Source organism: Suricata suricatta, chromosome 10 (genome assembly GCF_006229205.1).
Source record: "Suricata suricatta isolate VVHF042 chromosome 10, meerkat_22Aug2017_6uvM2_HiC, whole genome shotgun sequence".
Lineage (NCBI taxonomy): Eukaryota > Metazoa > Chordata > Mammalia > Carnivora > Herpestidae > Suricata > Suricata suricatta.
The window spans coordinates 56934988-56955252 of NC_043709.1; the positions used below are offsets into that span (position 1 = coordinate 56934988).

At 50.3% G+C, this 20265-nt stretch overlaps 1 protein-coding gene across 1 annotated transcript; it reads right to left on the reverse strand.

Moving 5' to 3' along the window:
- Positions 1 to 306: 306 nt before the first annotated feature.
- Positions 307 to 18709, reverse strand: ERBB3 (erb-b2 receptor tyrosine kinase 3). Its single transcript, XM_029955210.1, has 28 exons — positions 18454 to 18709; positions 14902 to 15053; positions 14156 to 14342; positions 13323 to 13448; positions 12605 to 12670; positions 12100 to 12218; positions 11850 to 11991; positions 11385 to 11498; positions 11172 to 11292; positions 9797 to 9870; positions 9534 to 9624; positions 9068 to 9273; positions 8732 to 8861; positions 8436 to 8526; positions 8065 to 8219; positions 7615 to 7668; positions 6324 to 6465; positions 5599 to 5718; positions 5372 to 5470; positions 5002 to 5187; positions 4694 to 4849; positions 4378 to 4453; positions 4046 to 4192; positions 3629 to 3726; positions 3348 to 3536; positions 3114 to 3185; positions 2383 to 2677; positions 307 to 1954 (listed from the first exon to the last, which is right to left on the reverse strand). The coding sequence occupies exons 1-28, from the start codon at positions 18533 to 18535 to the stop codon at positions 1428 to 1430; spliced, it is 4017 nt and encodes a 1338-aa protein (XP_029811070.1). The 5' UTR covers positions 18536 to 18709; the 3' UTR covers positions 307 to 1427.
- Between the last annotated feature and the right edge of the window lie 1556 nt (positions 18710 to 20265).

The window sequence follows — 20265 nt, forward strand, 5'->3', positions numbered from 1 at the left end:
TGAAACATGGGAGTTTTCGCGTTCCATTTCTTGAGAAGCCACATCTGTCGGGCTTTATTTTCCCAAACGTGGATTTTCTTGTTTTTATTATTCCCAGGTGACTGCCCTGTATAGATTCCTAGTAAACGCCTTAAATGAAAAGGACTGTGTGCTATGCTTGTCTTCAGAAAAGTAGGGCTGGAGAAAGCTGCAAGGGACAGAGTAGGACTGTCAGAAGACAAGGCAGCATGCTGCGGTAGCTATCCACTGCTGAAGAGCAAAGGGATGGTCTATCAGGCACTAAAGGTCTTCATTCGACAGTCAGGAGGCTGGAAAACTTTGGTATTTTTATTCAAGCATGTATAAAAACAAAACAAAAAACTTCAGTTGATACAAAAGATATCCCGTTTCCCATCCAAGGGGACAGAGGCCTGAAGCTGGGTCCTCTTTCTATTCCGACTGGAAACTTCCCACTACTCGATGAGAATAGACCCTAAAAGTAGCTCTTGGGACCGTTATGATCTGTCCCTTGGGTGAGAATTGATCATTTACAGCACATGTAGGTTATGGTTTACATAAAAATGTCCAGTTATTTTTTTCCTTCTGACCACCCCGTTACTCCCACTTCCTGAGATGAGACGTCTGGGTGTAGGAGGAGGCTGTGGTTGTTGGGCTTGATTCAGTGCAAAAACAAGAACACAATGCCCCTTACAAGGACTCTGACTTATTATCGGTTTTCCTTGATATCTTACAGTAAGGAAACCTGCATTGGAAGATTTTGAATCCTGAACCTGCCACTTAATTTACTTAATCTCTTTAAGGGTCAGTTTCCTTTTTTTGTGAAATGGGAATATACCTAGCTCAAAGAACTGCTGGAAGGATCAGGTGAGATAATGTAGGTAAACTTTAGGATGATGGCTGGCATTGTAAATGCTCAATTAATAGTAATCAGTATCTATGCCCAATCTTTCTTCACTCAAGATTTGAAGCTTTCCATTGTTTCCAGGGGACTGGGTCATAAATCAAACTTTTACTTTCCCCTGCCAGGGTACCCCTGTTTCCTCTTCCTTAGGAGTCTGATGGGAAACAAAAGCACACTTAAAAGTCTAATCTCGACAAGTCAGAGTCTGAAAGAAAGGGACATGGGAGTAATCCTTCATATCTCCAGGGAGTCCCCCTGAGGAAGTTGAGGAATGGGATTAGGAAAGCACACACAATAGGGAAAACCTCCTTTCCCAGGATTGGGAAAGACAAGAAAGTGCACAGCTGGCTACATACCACAAGAATTTTGTGTCAAAGTGTTTAAAAGCCTCCACAGGTTGAATGGAATTGTCTAGGACTGGGGAAATGGGCTGAGACCTGTGAGGGAGGGACGAGGGAGAGGAGGAGTACCCTTTAGAGGCACTAGCTGCCATGAGATGCTCCCTGAGTACTTCAGGAAGAAGGGGTTATGTTCTCTGAACATTAGCCTTGGGGAAAAGCCTGCTGTGCCAGTAATCGGGGTTATCAAAAGCGGAGTCAGTGGCTTCTAAACTCCGTAGAGTTTTGAGGCGGGCACAGTGGACTTGAGGGGCATGGTGTCCAGGCCCCTGGAAAGCTCTCATCTCTTCATACCCTTGTTCAGCTGCTGGGCAGGCCCCCATGGCTGCATAATCTCCCCCAGGAGCTCCTCCACCATGTCGCCGATTCATGTATTCATAGTCCTCATCTGGGGTTGTGCCAGCAGTGGCCGTGATTGGCACAGGGTTGAGTGGACAACTCTGTGTGCTGCCCAGGGAAGCACTGAGGTCTGATCCCACATCCATGTACTCATAACCCAGTTCCTCAAGAGAACTAGGTCTAGGGGGACGAGGCGGACTGTGCCTTCTTCTCCGGTTCATGTATTCATATTCCTCATCTTCATCTTCTTCTTCAGTACCCAGGACAGAACTGAGGCCCACTGAAGAAAGGGTGCCTTCCCGGGAGGAGGGAGTACCTGGAGATTGAGAAGAGAGGCTAGGTATGTGGAGAATATGGTAGTAGGCAGTGGGAAGTGGGGGAAAGTTAGGAAAAAATGAAAAGGGAGGGATAAGATCAGAGAAGACAAGGGGCACCTGGATGGCTCAGTCGGTTAAGCATCCAACTCTTGATTTGGGCTCAGGTCATGATCTCAAGGTTCATGGGATCCAGCCCCACATCAGGCTCTGTGCTGACAGCATGGAGCCTGGGATTGTCTCTGTCTCTGTCTCCGTCTCCCTCTCCCTTTCTCTGCCCCTCCCCTGCTTGCATGCAGCAGTGCTCTCTCTTGCTCTCTCTCTCTTAAAAATAAAGTTAAAAAAGATCAGAGAAGATAAAAGGATTAAGATAAGCCTAGGGAAAGGATGAGAGAAAGATTTGAGGAAAACCCTAGGAAGAGTCAGGCACCTTTGAGGTGTGCATCTGGCATGACATAGCCATTGACATCCTCTTCCTCTAATCCTGGTGGGGAGAGTGGAGTGACAGGAGTGAGCAGGCTGTGGCGCTGGGAATGGTAGGCACTGTCTCCACGTGGCCGTGGGCTCCGGCTCCGGCTCCTACACATTGACACCTTCTCTTGGAGCTCAGCCTCAGAGCTTGTCACATGGCTCTCTGAGGACTCTGATGCCAGGCGTCCCCGTGGCACTGGATGCAGAGAGGCTGGACGGGGACATCGCTCACCACCTCCACAAACTGCAGACTCCTAAGGAGGAAAGTAAAACACAGATTTACACAGAGATAAGGAAAGAGATATTTGTTTAGGAGATTGGGTTGTTCAAAGCCTTCTCTTTTTGTAGGACACTGCTTAAACCTCAAAGGTTTCAGGAACCTGGGTGGCTCAGTCGGTTAACCATCTGACTTCAGCTCAGGTCATAATCCCACAGTTCGTAGGCTTGAGCCCCACATCAGGCTCTGTGCTGACACCTTGGAGCCTGGAGCCTGCTTCAGATTCTGTGTTTCCCACTCCCCCCTCCCCTGCTCACTCACGCTCTCTCCTCTCTCTCAAAAATACACACTTAAAAAAAACCCACAAAAAATAAAAACCCTGAAATGTTTCTAAAGTCTCCCACACTGCCTCTGTGGATCCTAAGACACTGTTACCCAATCTCTCAGTAACCCCTTAAAGAGACAGACCTTACCTGGCAGGTCTCCCCAAGATTACCCTGGTTCATAGGCATATATCCGGATGATGGGCTTAAAAGGCTCTGGCTCTAGGATGAAAAAAGTGAAGAAGGCTTTGATTAAGGGAGAAATCTATTCACCATGGGGGGGCCTTTGAGTTGTTAATCTGGGTATCATTGGGGTTCATGAGGGTTCGGGTACACAGAAGGCTCAGGGTGCAGACAGTCTTGAAACACTGGGAAGCACCTTACCCCACGGGGCCGATTAAGTGTTCCAACTGGCAGGCTGAGGGCAGAGCCTAGTGTGGCTGCCAGACCATCCTCATCTGACTCCAAGTCCAGGTCTAGCTCAAGTTCTGGCTCTAGTTCCACTTCCTCCAGTTCCTTGTTTGTCAGAGCAGGGGGTTCTGCTCCAGGGGGGATTCCAGGCCCACTTTCTCTCTGTAGGGACAGGTGATTGTTAAGAGGGATCCTCATTCCTGCCAAGTCTCCTTTCCTCTAGATCTCCTTCAAAACTCCTAGTTCCTACTCACCTTTATGACTAGATACCGTGGTGGGTCTCGGGCCATCCTGGTAAACTCATTGGCTAGTTCTTTAAAGGTTGGGCGAATATTCTCATCAATCATCCAACCTGGGGGTAAGATGTAGGAAGTAGAGCCATAAGAGGGGAGTGGAGTAGGGAGGGAAGTCAGATAGAAAATGGCTGGGGCATCAGGGACACCTGGGCAGCTCAGTTGGTTGAACATTCAACTTTTGATTTTGGCTCAGGTCATGGTCTCACAGTTTGTGAGATTGAGCCGAGTCAGGCTCTATGCTGCCAACATGGTGCCTCCTTGGGATTCTCTCCCTCCCTCTCTCTCTGGCCCTCCCCTGCTCATGCTCCCACTCTCTCTCAAAGAAATAAACATGTAAAAACAAAACAAAAAAGCTAGGATCAGCAAGTAACTCACACTTGACCATGACCATGTACACATCAATGGTACAAATCTGAGGCTGCGCCAATCGCTCCCCTTTCTCTAGTAGGTCTGGTACTTCGGCCAGTCGTAGCCCAGCATAAGGCTCTGCCCCAAAGGTCATCAGCTCCCAAACTGTCACTCCTGTTATAGGAAGACACGACTAGTTGATGGCAAAATAGTAGACATGGGCATGAAGATGAAAGGGAGGCAGAACTTAATCTAACACAAGGATCTCAAGGGCTTAGAAATTCTAAGAAAGGGTCTCTCAAAAGGCAACTATGGGATTTGGGCCAGTGATGATATGGAGGGTATCCAGATGGACTGACCATAGCTCCAGACGTCACTCTGGTGTGTGTATTTCCCAAAGTGGATACTCTCGAGGGCCATCCACTTAATTGGAGTCTGGGGAATTAAAGGCAAAAGTTGATTTCCACAAATGTTCTCAGCACTTCTAAACCCCAAGTTCTCTATCACTCTTTTCTCTTTTTGTTTTCTGAACTCGTACTTCTGGCATTTCCAAGTTCCTCTCCTTGAATTTATCGTTCACCATCTCTCTGCCTCTGAAGGAGACCACTGACTGCTCCCTGTCCCCATGCTTCACTCCATCCCCACCGCCTTATCCAGCCCTTTGTGTCACCTCACCTTGGCTTCACTGTGTAGTAGTTGCTTATCATCAGGGGGCAGCAGGTCCGCCACCCCAAAATCTGCCACTTGAACCTGACTGGGAGACTTTAGTAGCACATTTCGGGCAGCCAGGTTTCTATGCACCATACCATGCTCCTCAAGGTAGTACATACCCTACAGAAGAAGGAAGTATTCTCAACGTTGGGGGAATTGATCCTTGAGATCCAGTATCATCCTAAACCCTAAAGGCAGCTCTCAGAATTTCAACTCCCTGCCGGCCACCAACCAGGCAGCTCAGTCACAGGACTCCTCTAGGTTCCTCTCACCTTGGCAATCTGTACTCCCCAGTTGAGCAGCAGCTGGGGTCCCAGTGCTCCACGGTGTTGTCTCACATGATCCAGCAGGGAACCCAGAGGTAAGTACTGAGTGACGAGCTGCAGAGATGACCCTGGGCACAGTCCCAGCAGCCGTACAATGTGGGCATGATCTAGGCTGCCAATAGCCAGCATATGCTAAGAGACACAAGAGGGGTTATCCAGGGATCAAACAGGTCCAAATACTTACACCCAGATCAGGGCTACCCCAACGTTCAAGGACATCCGTATGGTTAACAGTACTTACTGACACAGGACCATGCCTCAATATCTAATATTGACCTCTCTTCTAGCAGCATGCAAACACTCTTCCCTCACTTACGTCTGTCACATCTTGAAAACTTTGCCGGCCACTCTTATCCTCAATGACCTTAATGCAGACTGGAATCTTGATTGATTCACCCTCAGGAATCCACACTCCCTAAGAAGTTTTGGACAGAAGTCAGCCTAAGGTCATTCTCCCCAGGCTAGCCCTTTCTCTAAACCTTTCTTTCCTTCACCCTAGACCCTTTCCCCTCCTCTTCCACAGACTTTCTGTGGGCCACTCACTTTGTGCACAGTTCCAAAGACGCCCGAGCCAAGCACTTTAAGCTTCCTCAGCTCTGTTTCTTTGAAGATTCTGGCCAAGACTTTGTTAGCTTTCTCACTGGGATCCAGAGGCTCTATGCTCTAAGGAGCAGAAGGGAAGAAAATACTTAAGGCCATTCCCATGTCCCACTCCAACTCCCTCCCAATAGGTGGATGCTCAGAGTCACAAAGCCCACAGGGTTGGGAGCAAGAAGAGGAATTGTCTTTAGTCTTAAGCATTGCAGGCATACTGGGGAGTAACAGACGCTAAGGTCTGAGAAAGTTTTTTGTACTCATGGGATCAGCAATCAAAAAGGTTGGGAATTCCCTTTTTATGGAGGGAAGTGGGGAGAGTGGTAATGCCCTCCCCTTGAATACTTCCTTACAGTTCTCTATGCTTTCCGAAGCATTTTCACATATATCAGCCCCTTTCACCCTTACAGCCATCCTGTAAGGATGAATGTTATTTCTTTTGTATATGTGCATAAAATGAGGCACAGAGAAGAAAAGTAATTTCTTCAAAGTCATGTGGCAAATTAATGGCAAAATCAGGACTAGAATGCATATTCTTCCATTTCTCTGGCCAGAGTTATTTTTATCGTGGGCCATACTGCCTCCTTAAAGAAAAGGATCAATTTCTGGGAAAGGAGGAGGCTCTTGAAGAGAGATGATATAGGGTACCTTTCAAGATTAGGCTAGGCACTTACCTCCCCCCGTTCCAAGTAGCGCCTCATAGCCCTCTTATTCTGGATCCGGCGCCCACGCAAATAGAGAAAAGTGCCTCCCAGGATCAGGAAAACCACTGCCAGTGCAACTACCACTGTTAAGCCCATTGCCAGATGGGTTTTGCTGTGAGATAAAGAAGCCCAGCGTTATCTTAGGTCTACACCTCCCTTACAAATATCACCTATGCCGGGGTGCCTAGGTGGTTCAATCAGTTAAGTGTCAGACTCTTGATTTTGGCTCCGGTCATGATCTCACGGTTAGAGAATTCAAGCCTCATGTCAGGCTCCACACTGACAGTGCAGAGCCTGCTTGGATTCTCTCTTTCTCTGCCCTTCCCCTGCTCTCACACTATGTCCCTTTCTCAAAAATAAATTTAAAAAGATCCGTTAAACCCAGCAATAGAACTGCTAGGGATTTACCCAAAGGATACAGAAGTGCTGATGCATAGGAGCACATGTACCCCAATGTTCATAGCGGCACTTTCTACAACAGCCAAATCATGAAAAGAGCCTAAATGTCCATCACCTGATGAATGGATAAGAAGATGTGGTATATATATACAATGGAATATTACATGGCAATGAGAAAGAATGAAATATGGCCATTTGTAGCAAAGTGGATGGACCTTGAGGGTGTCATGCTAAGCGAAATAAGTCAGGCAGAGAAGGGCAGATACCATATGTTTGCACTCATAGGTCTAACAGGAGAAACCTAACAGAGGACCATAGGGAGAGGAAGGGGGAAAGAGAGCTGGGGAGAGTGAGGGACACAAATCATGAGAGACTACTGAATACTGAAAACGAACCATGGACTGAAGGGGGGGGAGGGAAGTGGGTAATGGTCATGGAGGGGGCACTTGTGGGGAGAAGCACTGGGTGTATTATGGAAACCAATTTGAAAATAAACCATTAAAAAATAAAAATAAAAAGATCTGTTAAAACAACAACCAAAAACAAAACAAAAAAACAAATGCCATTTATGCCTGTTTTAAAGTTATGGTACAAATCTGGGGCAAGAAATTAACATTCACACATACACATGTCCTTGAGCACTGAAAGGGTTACCCTAAATCTGGACCTCCTGAGGCTACTACAAGTTAATTTAAAGAAGGGAAGGCCAGAAGCTTGGATTCTTGTGTCTCTGACCAGTGATAGTGGTGTATATAGAAGGCCAAAATGAATAAAGAGTCATCTCTTGCCAGCAGGTAACTGCCCCCTCCCTAGCTTCTCTCCCAAATATCCCCAGCTTCATAAATCTCCAAGCCCATCATACCTGATCAGTGCCGGTGTTTGGCCTAAACAGTCTTGTAGCTCTGGTCCCTTACACCTGGAGAACAAAGTCACCTCCTTAAATGGGAGTGTGGGAGACTCCCATAGGAAGCTGAATCCTGACAGCCCCAACGTACAACATTGTTTCAAACCCTATCATAGTGTCCTATCCTGGAGTTCAAATGTATCCCAAGACATGGCCCCCATGTCTAGCTTGCCAACTCTCCCTGAGTCCCTCTCTTGACTGAAACTCCCTGAGCTGAGGTTATTCCAGGTTCTCAAAACTGTGGTATAATTGTGTGCTATTACGGAGATTCCCTTTCTCCAACCGTTCATTATGCAGCTGGGAGTGATTCTTAAGTCATAATTCCTTTCTTCTTTCAGCTCCCTTTACCCACTTCTTTCCCCCTAGTTTTATGTTCTCCCCCTCCTCCCACATAATCCCATCACTGACCCCTGGGTGCAGTTCTCATGGCAGGGCCGACATTCATTCTGAGCATCTGGGTATTTGTAGATGGGGCCCTTGGCACCAAGGACTCCATAGGGGCAGCTGTTCACACAGTGAGGCCCATCTCGAAAATGGGCACACTGAGCACAAGCATCAGAGCCCTGGATGGAAGAGAGAAGGGCGGGAGGATGGGATCCCAAAGTCAACGGCATACCTCCCAGTAAGGACCAACCCAGCCATTCAGGATGCTCCATCCATAGACCCTAGTGTTATCTGGCCTCCCTGTGTTGGCCTTGGGATTTGGCCATATCATTCCCAAGACCTTCACGTGTTGCCCTTGCCCCCTCTCCCTTAGAGATCCTGTGCTGCTACCATACCGAGCCATTGCATGTGGCACTACCCTCCATGGGTTGGCACTCCGGGTGACAGGAGAAGCATTCAGCCTCAAGGGCAAACTCACGAGGCTCCCTGTAATGGGGGGGTAAAGGGAAGGGGTCACTTCTAAGTCCTGACCTTTACTTCCTGATCCCCCAGCCATAGAGTCCCCTTTCTCTTTCCCACCAAGCCATATGGAGAGAGTCATCTAAAGGCTTTCAGGTGCCACCAGAACAGCTCCCAGGGTCCCTACTCCCCATCCCCACCCCTTCTTGACTCTCTTGCCCCTTGCTGTTACCCATTCAGAAAGTTGCAGTGGGTCACACAGACACCGCTTCGGCTGTAGTTTCGACAGGATAGGCACTGACCAGGACCTGGGCCCCAGCATCCCCCAGAGCACAGGGGGTCACATACTTTGCCCTCTGCCACTGGAAAGGAAGGGGTGAGTCAGGAGGAGTCACGTCTCTAACATGCCCTCTTTGGAACTCTTCCTCATAACCGCCTCTAGCCTGACATGCCCCTCTCCTTGGTCCCACCTCCAGCTCTTCTACTCCTAGAGTGGAATAGTCCTTACACTGTACCCTCTCCTCCCTGACCTCCTCTTCCCACCACCCTTGGGGGCCCTTTCCCTCACCGCAGTCTCTGCGGGGCCGGTTATGTTTGATGTCTAGTCTCTCTTCCGGAGGCCCCCGTAGCAGCCGGGTCCAGTTCAGAGAATGGTGGTAGCAGAGCTGCCTATTGGCGCTTATGTAGATACGCCCGGCACTAATTTCTTTCAAAGATCGGAGGCCCAACGATGTTATGTTCAAGTTCTTCATGATCAACAAAGAGAAGCCCCGGCTGAGAACAAGGAGACAGGGTGAGAAGGGAGACGACATGGGGAAAAACACCATGTAGTGGATTCATGTTCATTCAACCAATTTGCTCTGGGGTAGTCACACCACTGAGATGGACACCCCCTCCTTTTATCTTTTCCTCTTCAGATGGGCAGACCCTTTGGGACTTCTGTATGACACAGCACCTTGTATGTCATGCAAGGAGGCCTCAGAAACAGGGTCCATTGCCCGGAGATGCTACCACCTCCACACTCTACGACTCACTTGTACAGGCTTCTGCCCCCAATGGTTGTCAGGTTGGAAAAGACACTGAAGTTGTGCATGTGGGGAGGCCAGGACTGGATGTTCAGGTAACCTGGGGGGTCAGAGAGAAGCATGTGAGCAGGGAATCTTTGCTCCTTGCTTTCTTAGGTTCTGTCAGTCCTTCCCCTGTTGCTCAGTACATGAGTTTGTAAGTAGTTATGTAGCAATTTGTGCCAGTGGTTTACCTGTTCCTCTCAGAAAGAAAAGTCTCTCCTCCCACTCACCTGTGATCTCCTGTACTGTCTGGAAGACATTGAGCTTCTCAGGGTCCAGGGCAGGGATCTTGTGCCAGGGGTCTCTGGAAAGAATAGTAAAAACCAGTTGACAAGGTAGAGGTAGAACCCAGTAGCAACAAGCATGCCTAGCCTCAGAACTTAGCTTCTAAACACCATCTGCCACTAAAAGGAAACAGGGTTCCTTGGAGAAATGGCTAGGGCAGGATAAATATAACATGAGTTTATAGCATCTCATGCAAAACAGTAAGAAAGTGCCCCCCATTGGCCAGTTCAGAGATAACTGAATACCAAAATAATGACTGAAAAAGATGATAAAGAATTGAATGAAATAGGTATTATTAAATAAACAAATAAATGGGAAGGGGAGACTCTTCCTGACACTGAAATGACAACAAATAATTGCAAAAGAACTAATGGAATTAGAAAATCATCATGTGGGCAACTCTCATTAAAAAACTGATTTGGGGGCGCCTGTGTGGCTCAGTCGGTTAAGCGTCTGGCTTCGGCTCAGGTCATGATCTCATGGTACATTGGTTCAAGTCCTGCGTCGCGCTCTGTGCTGACAGCTAGCTCAGAGCCTGGAGCCTGTTTCAGATTCTGTATCTCCCTCTATCTCTGACCCTCCCCTGCTCACACTGTGTGTCTCTCTCTCAAAAATAAAAATAAAAATAAAAATAAAAAACTAAAAAAAAAACTGACTTAGGGGGCGCCTGGGTAGCTCAGTTGGTTAACTGTATGACTTTATTTTAGCTCAGGTCATGATCTGGCAGTTCACGGGTTTGAGCCCTGCGTCAAGCTCCATGCTGAGGGTGCAGAGCCTGTTTGGGATTCTCTGTCTCCCTCTCTCTCTGTCTTTCTCTCTCAAAAATAAAGAAATAAACATTAAACAAAAAAACACTGATTCAGGCAGGGGCACCCGGCTGGCTCAATCGGTAGAGCATGAGACTCTTGATCGTAGGATTGTGAGTCTGAGCCCCACGCTGGCTGTATAGATTATATACAAATAAAATCTTAAAAAAAAAAAAAGAAAGAAAGAGGACACAATGTCCTTGTCTCTTGCCACTCAGCTAAATGGTATCAGATTGCTTAGAGATGTCTCTGACGGGATTCAAGCCCTGGGTAGGAGATAGAGTTAGGCATGGTCAGGTACTATGTGACTTTTAAAATTTTATGACATATATTTTTTTGTGATAATATTATTTATTAAACGTTTATTATGAGCCAGATGCTTTATATACATTATCTCATCTTTGTATGACTTATATTCTTAATCTGCATATATGAAGGGTTGAGCCAAATGCAATGAACTGTGAGAGGCTGGATGGGGTGAGGGATTAGAAAAAAGGAAAGCAGAGTCTCTAACCCATTGAGGCCAGTGATAAGAAAGTCCAGGTTGCCCAGGATCTTGGTGCAGTTCACAAACCCATCAATGTTGCTAGAGTCCACAGTCTGGAAGCGGCTCCCGGAGCCAGTCCCCTCACAGGCTGCAAAGACAACACAGGCTCAGTGGGTGGGGACTGACTGGCCTGTGGGGAAAGGAGTTCTCTTCCCCAACTCCTCACCAGCTCCTACTCACCTTTAGGACACAGCCCCCCACAAGGTTCACATATCTTGAGTCCACTTTTATCTACTTCCATCTTGTCAGGAGGACAGGCCCTGACACAAGACGTTTGATCTACCACAAAGTTATCTAGGAAAGAAGAGGGCACGATTAGCAAAAAGGGAGGAACACTGCCAACCACCAACTGAACCTTGCTCCCTCCTACTCTTTGCTGGATCTGCCCCGACCTACCACCCAAGGCTCCTTAAGCACTATCCTATGGATTAGAAGGGCCCTTTGCTCTTTGTTGCAGAACAATGACCAATTACTAGAAATCATGGGAAAGCAGACGGGGGAGTAGGGCATAGGGATTATTCACTGGAGGCTGTTAAATGATCACAACCTACATCCTCTATTTACCACCCAACTTGATCCCTTTTACCTCCTAAAATGTCTAAAATCCAGTTTCTACTACCATCATTCCTCTCCTTAGACACTTACGGGGACAGCTGGCTACACAAACTCCACCATACTGATACTTGGTGTGGGGATTGGGTTCCAGCTGGAAAGTTAGTTTGTTGTAAACAAGAGGCTGTGGACACTGGCGTACGCATGCCCCACTGTCATTGAAGAGTCGACAGGCCTAGGAACATAGGAGAGTCACAAAACTCACGTTATAATATATGTACCCCAACTTCTTCCCCAAAGCCCACATCCCTGTTTCAGAAGCCAGGCAAATGGCGGTACATACAAAGCAGTCTGTATCCTGAGGGCCTGAGCAGCCCCCTGCACACTCATCATGGCAGCACTGGTTGGGGTTGGGCCCAAAGCAGTGACCATTACACTGAGGGGCACAGATGGTCTTGGTCACTATAGAAAGAGAGAAAGCATGGCTGTCAGAGCTCTTAAGACTATATTCTGAGACCACTGTTCACCCTCTCGGCTTGTCCCTACCCCCAGTGTTCATATAGATTGGGGTGGGCAGGGATATGAAAGTGTATGAACTTGGAAGTTTTTTTTTTTAATGTTTTATTTATTTTTGATACAGAGAGAGACAGAGCATGAGAGGGGGAGGGGCAGAGAGAGGAGACACAGAACCGGAAGCAGGCTCCAGGCTCTGAGCTAGCTGTCAGCACAGAGCCTGACGCGGGGCTCGAACCCACGAACGTGAGATCTGACCTGAGCCGAAGCCGGAGGCTTAACCGACTGAGCCACCCAGGCGCCCCTGAACTTGGAAGTTTTTAGAGAAAACCCACATGTCTGACAGTCTTCTGGTGTAGGACCCCAGCAGCGCCCCTTGCAGGCCTCATGACAGGGGGGACCTGGTTGGGAAGGAAAGCAACACAAAGGGCTGTCAGGGTTAGGAAAGGCTTGCTTGAATCAACAGGGTATGATGTCAGCACACAGACACCCCAGTCCCAGGAAGCAAAGAGCCAGGGCAGTGTCACCCTTTGCCCTGGCAGAGCAGGGCTGGGCTCAAGTGAACCCGTCAACAAGGGGTAGAGCAGCCACACCTCCATACCACCCACAGGGCAGCTGGAGCAGTGGGCCTGGCGTAACTGCCAAGCTCAGCCTCAGTCTAAACCCAGGAACTTGGTTCCTCCTTGGCAAACTGAACCTAGCAGGAGTATGTGTGTGTGAGTGGTCAGGGGGCAGCCAATTTTGATCAAGGGTGGGTTCCAGGAAGAACGGAGAATGTTATAGTGGAAAGAAATGTGGATATGGAGCCCAAAGATCTGGCTTCCTTACTTAGCACACAGAGATCTTTTGCTCCTTTTTTTCACACATTACTTCTGGGGTTTGGATTCTAGGAGACTGACCTGCTCCCTCCTGGCAGGCTTCTTAGATCTGGAGCCTGAGGTGTTTTATCAGTGGAGAGGTGGGTTCGAAATAAGGATATAATAATGATGGGAGAGGCGTCTCTCTGGTTTGGTGGGTAGGGGCAGGGCAGCAGTCCTAATCATGTTCACTCACAAGTCTTGCCGTTGTCCTTCACTACTATCTCGGCATCTCGGTCCCTCACGATGTCCCTCCAGTCGATTGTGTCCATGTGACAAAGTTTATCATTCTTCTCAATATAAACGCCTCCTGACAGAATCTCTGAGATAGGGAAGAGAAGTGACAGGCTGCAGCAGACCTCCTCTTCCCTACACACCCCACCACCAACTCAAAAGGCCACCCAAGACTCAAGAGGAAGGGAAATGGGACGGACAAATATGTCTAATTAAATCTGACCGGCAGAAAAGGCTTGCCTTGTAAGATAGAGGAGGAGCCAGGCCAGAAGAAACTTCTGCCTCCTCAGACACCTGTCCAGATCCGGTTTAGCCAGTGGGGGGAGGGAAGGGAAAGAAAGAGGTGATCCCTGATTCAACCACCTCCTTCCCCTGCCCTACCTGTTTGTTTTCCAACTGACAGGGACAGGGAGAAGTAGAAGGTAGCCATGTGGCATTTAACTCCCATGTTCCTGCAGCTTGTGGGGAATTGTGAGGGGGAGGAGACAGGATCCCCATTCCTGGGGAAGGAGGGACATCAAACTACACTATTTTTAAAGACAGAGGAGTGGGTAACAGGTCCAGCTTCAACTCCAGACCCATTAGACATAAGAACTTTTCCCCTGGGGCAGATGCCTCTGCTCCCTATCAGGGCCCTATGTTGTGTAAGGAGTGGTGGACCTTTAGACCACAATGCTCAAGATGGTGGACCTCATGTAAAGGCCACTTAGGGAGCAGTCTTGGGTTATCATCAAGGAGGCACCTGTCTGCAGGTTGGTTGAGGGGCAAAACTAGAAGGAATCATCAGGAACTGACCAGTGAGCTGAGTAAAGCGGAGCTGGCGCAGAGCATGGCTGGAATTGGTGTTATAGTTCAACATGACAAAGATAGCAAACTTCCCGTCGTAGACCTGCGTCCCCCGCACCACCCGGAGGTTGGGCAGTGGCAGGGTAGAGAACTCATTCATGGCCACGAGGACATAGCCGGTCACTTCTCGGATCCACTGTGGTGGAACAGAGAACATGTCAGTGGGAGGGAGAACAGGACAAAAAGCCTCAATCTCCCCTCCCTCCCCAAGGCATTAGGTAATCGCTAACCCCTCTAATTCTTTCCAATTCCTAATCTGGAATAGGGGGGTAGCTGGCATCACACTACTGTGTCCCTTCTGCAAAGGAAGACCGGCAGCAGAAATGACTGGGGAATTCTAGTCTCCTACCCTTTCCTTCTCGGAGCTCCTCTTGCTGGGAGGGTCCTTGCTTAGTCCCATCCTCATCTCTCCAGGTGCTGCTTGGTCCCAGGGGTCTCTCTAAATTAGCCCCTGTTGCAGAGCACTATGCCACTTCTGCCCGCTTCTCTGTGTATCCTGTGCCAGCCCCTGTGTATCCCTAGCTAGAGGCAGACCATAGGTCCCAGATGCCAGTCACTTCCCCATTAAGACACAAGTTTGGATCTTAGCAACTATGGAGTTTTAGGAATGCTGAACTCCAGCAGAGGACAGCCCTGAGGAAGGGGTGGAGGGTTAAGGGGGAAAGAGGTTGAGGTAGGGAGTCAGGCACTCTAACCTGCAGGAAGGAGAGATCAGCATTGTGTCCTGTGAGCACAATCTCAAGGTTCCCCATCACCACCTCACACCTCTCGTAGAGCTTGTGCAACGTCTGGTACTGGTTCTCGGCATCGCCAGTCACACTCAGCCCGTTCAGAGTCCCAGGACACACTGCTCAGAGTGGAGGTGAGAGTGGCAGAGAGCTGGACCCAAGTTTTTAGCCTCGTCCCCCAAGGCCATCCCTTGGGTTGCCCTCTTCCAGTAACTTTCAACATGATCAGGAGGCAGCTGCCTCCAACCCTCCCCGCTAGAGACCGACACAAAGGCCTATGTTGGAATGAGAGCCTGAACTCCCTCTCTCAGAAGTCCCTCACTATGTCTCTGAACTGGAAGGTGAAAAGGTTTCCCATTTCCACCAGGGCCTCTTCTTGCCTCTTTCAGGTGCTACTTTGGGTACTAAGGAGTTAATCAAAGAGGATGTAGAAGGTGTTGTTTTTTTTTTTTTTCCTCCTTAGGTTAGAAAATGACCACAACTTGGTTACCCTTCTTTTCCCTTCCCCCTCTCCAACCAGGGTACTTACTTCTCTACCCCCATCCTGCCTCTCTCTAGATCCTGGAATAAATATCTCTTTGGGGCTAGCACACAGCCCCTATTGTGTCTACTGAGGGTGGGATGGGGGCAGAGGGTGGGGGCAGTGCCCAGGGCCACAGTTCAGCCCACAATGAGGCAATTCTATCTAGGAGGAGGGGGCTGCTCCACCCTGTCCCGAGAAACCCTGTCCTCAGTAGCACCCGCCCCTCCTCCACCCTCAAGCCTTGGGCTCAGACAAGTGACCTCACTAGAAGGGGGGCTCTGGTGGGAAGAGGGGGTCAATGTGAGCTTTGTCTTTAAAGCTGGAAGATAAGGAGCTGGTTCCCTACCCCGCACCCCTCCTTCCTAAATTCTGGCTTCCCTTCTCCCTTCCCCTATCCCAAGCTCCTCAGCATCACACTTTCCAGCAAATACACAGTAGCCTGGAGAAAAACAACAAAAGATTACCCCCATTCTAAGCCTTCCACCCAATTTCATTGTCAAAAGATTCATTAAAAAGCTTTCCAACATTGCAATTCTCATGAGGCATGCCAGTCTTGGGGGTTCATTTGACCTTGTACGTTTGGAGGACATAGGGGCTATGGGAAATCTTGGACCCTCAAGCCTACCCCTATCTCTTTCCTCTGGCTCAGTGAGGCTGTGGGGAAGGTGGGGGGTAGGTTCCACCTGTTCCAACCACCCTTCCCTGAGGCACTGGCAGCTTAGTAGGAGGCGGGAGTGGGAATGGAGGGAGGGAAATTAGTGAGGTCCTACCTCCTCCTCCTAGATACACCCCTATCTGCCCACTTGACCTTTGAGCACTCCCATTCCCTATTGCTCCCCACAATAGGAAGAAGGTGGGCTAGACCCAGCAAAGGGGTAAACTGGCTGGGAGCTCCCAGAGGATCCTGGGAACTCTTTGGTCCTTGGCTGAAAGGAAAGAGACTAGGAAGGTTAGTCATTTTGGGAACAGCCCCACCCCAATCCCTTTCCTGGCAGGATACCCCCTCTTACAAGCCGAGGTGCCAACCCTTGTCCCCAGATAAGGAAGGAGCCAAGATTTCTGCAGAGAAGTGGTGTATGTATGTGATGTGACGTGTGTGTATGTGTGTGTGTGTGTAGGTGCACTTGCGACACATGCACATACACGGCTTCCCTGCTGGCCCAGAAATCCATATTGGTTCTGTCCTTGGGTTTCTTTATTAGGAAGTATTAGGCCCCATCCATCCCACCTGCCTTTATGTGTTTGTGCAGACTCTGTATCTGTGTCTGGAAGGCTACAGTGTTAGAGGTCCCAGTTCCCTGCCATCCTGAGGGTAAAGTCCATATTACACAAACAGGGAGCAAAGGGCCTCCTCTGGAAGAGAGCATAAAAAACATCTCTGGGAAGAGCATAAAAACTGTCTCTAAGGAGGAACAAGGCTGCTTGGGGAAGAGGGCTGGGGGAAGGGAATAATGCACAGGGACCAGGGGCACAGGGAGGGGTCTGGGCACTCCTTTGGAAGAGAGCACTGGGGTGGGTCAGACCAAGAATCTCTAGCCCTTCCTCAACCAGAGGCCTCCTCTCCAATATCCCCCACCCCCATCACAGCCAGGACAAAGGGGCTATAGAAGGACTGAGACAGGGCCGGATGCCCAGAGGCTGCAGGATCCAGATAAAGGGTAAAAAGACCCAACCAAGCCTGCCTCCTGTCTCCTTCAGGGAAGGTGGCCAGGATGTGGGACTCCTGGGTTCCTGGCTGAAGATTCTAAGGGTCTGGATGGGACAGTGATTCAGTCATTCTATTTGGTCCCTCCCACTCCAATCCCCAGAACCCCCCCCCCCCTCCACCAGCTGGGAGTGTTCACATCTCAAGATCCCAGGGTCTAAATTTAGGCTCTGCAACTGTGGGGGAAGCACAGGTGTTTCTCCCACTCCCACTCTGGGGAAGAGGCCCTGGCTGTGCCAAACCCCAAGCTGAAGTCTGGGGGAGGGGAAGAGATCAACAGGAATCCTCCAATGTGAGCACTCCAGCACCCAAGGTGTCCACGGTCCCAGAGATACACCAAAGGGGTGGGCTCCAGTAGCCTGGGAGTGGGAGGAGGAACAGAAGAGCAATCTGACTTTTGTTGGACTCTAAGAGGCAGAGTCAGACAGTAAAGAGAATGTAGGTGGGGGAGAAGCTGGGTCTAGGAAGGACCCCAGGACAGCAAGCTCAGAAGTTCGGAGAGGTGCCCTGCTGGGTCTCAGGTTGTGGGGGAAAAATACAGACTGGACGTCTTTGACCCTACAGCTCCTGGCCTGGAGCCTAATACATAGTAGATGCTCAATAAACACTAGGTGAATTAATCTGGGTCTTGACAAAGTGAGGTTAGTCAAGTCGGGGACCTGCCGGCTTTATTATTCTGAGGAAAAGAGAGACGTCGGCCTCTGGGTGGCCTCTCACCTGATGTCACCTGTACTTAGCTCTTTGGTTAGTCTCAGCCCTTCCCAGGGCAGGTCAACTCACGGAAGAGGAGGTGCCTCTCTTGTTTTTCAAACAGTAGAGAACAACAACCCCACCAACCCTTCCAGAGCTCCGCCCTGTCGGCAAAACAACGAAACTAGAGGTGCTGAAACCCCGGGAAACAAACTGAGACATTTCCCCCCCTCCCCCCCAAGACCTGCACCTCCGATCATCTCACATTTACAGAACGGAGGCTCCAAGCTCCCCTCCCTAAATACAAGGCCCCTCAGAAGTGTGATCTGTTTCGGCATCAGCCCCAACGAGAGAGACGAATTAGAGCGTCCGCGACTCGCTGCTGAGCCGGGGATTGGGGGGTGGTGTCCAGGAATCCCGACCCCGCCCGGACCACGCCGAGAACCTGAGCCTGACGGTCCCCGCTCAGGTGGTCCCAGCAGACCCGGTTGGGCACCCCCAGCCTCGCTCCACCCCAGCTGCTGCCCCTGCCCTTCAGGATTCGGCGCACTCGGTTCGGGATCCCGGGTTCCGAGGCTGCGAGTGCCCTCGTGCCGCTTACCTGCCTGCGAGTTGCCCACCTCGGAGCCTCGGGCCAGGCTGAGAAAGAAGCCCAGCACCTGCAGAGCCCCATTCGCCCTCATGACTCCAGCAGAGGGTGAAAGCAGCCCCGCCGAATCCGGCCCGGGGCGTGGGGGGTGGGGGTGCAGCCTGGACTAGGACATCGAAGCGGAGCCACCTGAGCCGCCAGCGACTTAGCAGTGGCGGCAGAGGAGGTTGCAAACTGCAACAGGAGCCGGAGCCAGAGTCCGGGGCGGGATAGCAGGGGAGGGGTGTACGTCTGTGAGAGGGTGAAGGAGGGAGCGCAGGGGGAGGGGGTGAGTCACGGCCGCGCCCCCTCCGGCGCGAGGCTGGCGTAGAGCTGGCTGGAGCCTCCGACTGCCCGCCCCGAGTGCGCCCCACGCCCCAGTTTTTGGCCGCTTCGCCACGCATATCGAGCATGGGTCTCACCCTAATTTTTCTTCGGGAGCTGGACTAAGGGGAGGCCGAGATTCCAAACGCCCCTAAAAGTCTCCAAAGGAGAAAGGTAATGGGGGTGGGGAGAGCGCTCCAAATCCCGCCCCCTGAAAGTTGGCCTCGCCCATTAAGCAAATCACTCAACTCCCCTAGCCGGTTGGGTCACTTGGATTTTCTCTCTGAACGTGAATGTTTTTTTCTGTGTGTGTTTTTGAGGAGGACGATGTTTGCCTCACACTCAGGCCACCTCAGTTTCCCCGGAAACCCCTCGAAACCCCATAATTCATCTACCCTGCCGAGGAACCCGAGCCCCAGAGGCCGCGTGAAATTGCACTGTCTCTGGCCGCTTCCTCCTCCAGACCCGGCGCCGGCCCTGCCTCTCCGGGGGATTTGGGGGGGAGGAGGACGGGGGTGGTTTCCAGCCTGGGAACAGACCCGAAGCCCGCCTTCTCACTTCCACCCGGGGAGGGGCTCCCGCACCTGTCGCGGTCCCCTCTGCTGCCCCCCACGGCCGCCTGGGAGAACAGCTGCCTCTTCCACACTGGAGTCACCGAGCCGTCGGGGCGGCCGGAGTTCCCGCCACTCTTCTGCGGAGCCACACCGGCAACACGGTCCCCTCACGCCTTCCAAGTCCGGACTCGCGCTGGAAAGGAAGGGGTGCGGTGGAGGTGGACGCAAAGAGGGCACTAGGACTGTGTCCACAAATGGCACGGATTCCTGGCACCTCTAGCACCAGCTCCCAGATCCTGACCATAGTCGGTCAGGCACAATGTAACTAACCGCCGCAAACCCTTCGAATGGATCCGATGGGCGCCTCCTGGTGCCCAATGGGTGGCAGTGAGGCCCCACAGCGTCGCTTTTCAAATCCGTAAGATTGGCCACCCAGATCTCGCCCAGAGAGCCTAATTATTTTCTCCAGAGTTTCAAGCCTAAGACCTAAAACGGTTGAACCTTGATGAAAATTTCGCCGCTCCCACCCCCCGCCCCCATCGAGCTAAGACTACCGGCTAAAATTCTTTAAACTTGGTCTGTGTTGATATGTATCCTAAAGGGCCATTCTCTAATGGAGGCTTACCTTTGCCCTCAGGCATTGGCCTTGGTCTGGACTCTTACAGTCAAAATAGTAATAGCAACAGGGAAACATTAACAAATACACACATATATCACTTCATTTGCAAGCGTTTCCTCAAACTTAGATAATGTTTCACTTAACATCCATCATTCCATTTTACAGAACTGGAATGTGTGACTGCTCCAAGGTTACCCACCTTGTAATAGTGGGTCAGGTGATCAGGAGGGGGAGCTAGGGTTTTGCCTAGGTTTCTTCTGTCACAGAGATTGGAGCTTCATCTGTTGA

Bases quoted from the DNA above. Each gene is read 5' to 3' on its own strand.
- ERBB3 (XM_029955210.1), bottom strand. From the start codon at position 18,535: ATGAGGGCGAATGGGGCTCTGCAGGTGCTGGGCTTCTTTCTCAGCCTG. The intron at 11,992-12,099 runs GTATGTACCGCC...CTATGTTCCTAG, and splicing joins CTCAGGATACAGACTGCTTT to GCCTGTCGACTCTTCAATGA. The intron at 6,466-7,614 runs GTATGATGGGCT...TTTATCTCACAG, and splicing joins CAAACACCGGCACTGATCAG to CAAAACCCATCTGGCAATGG.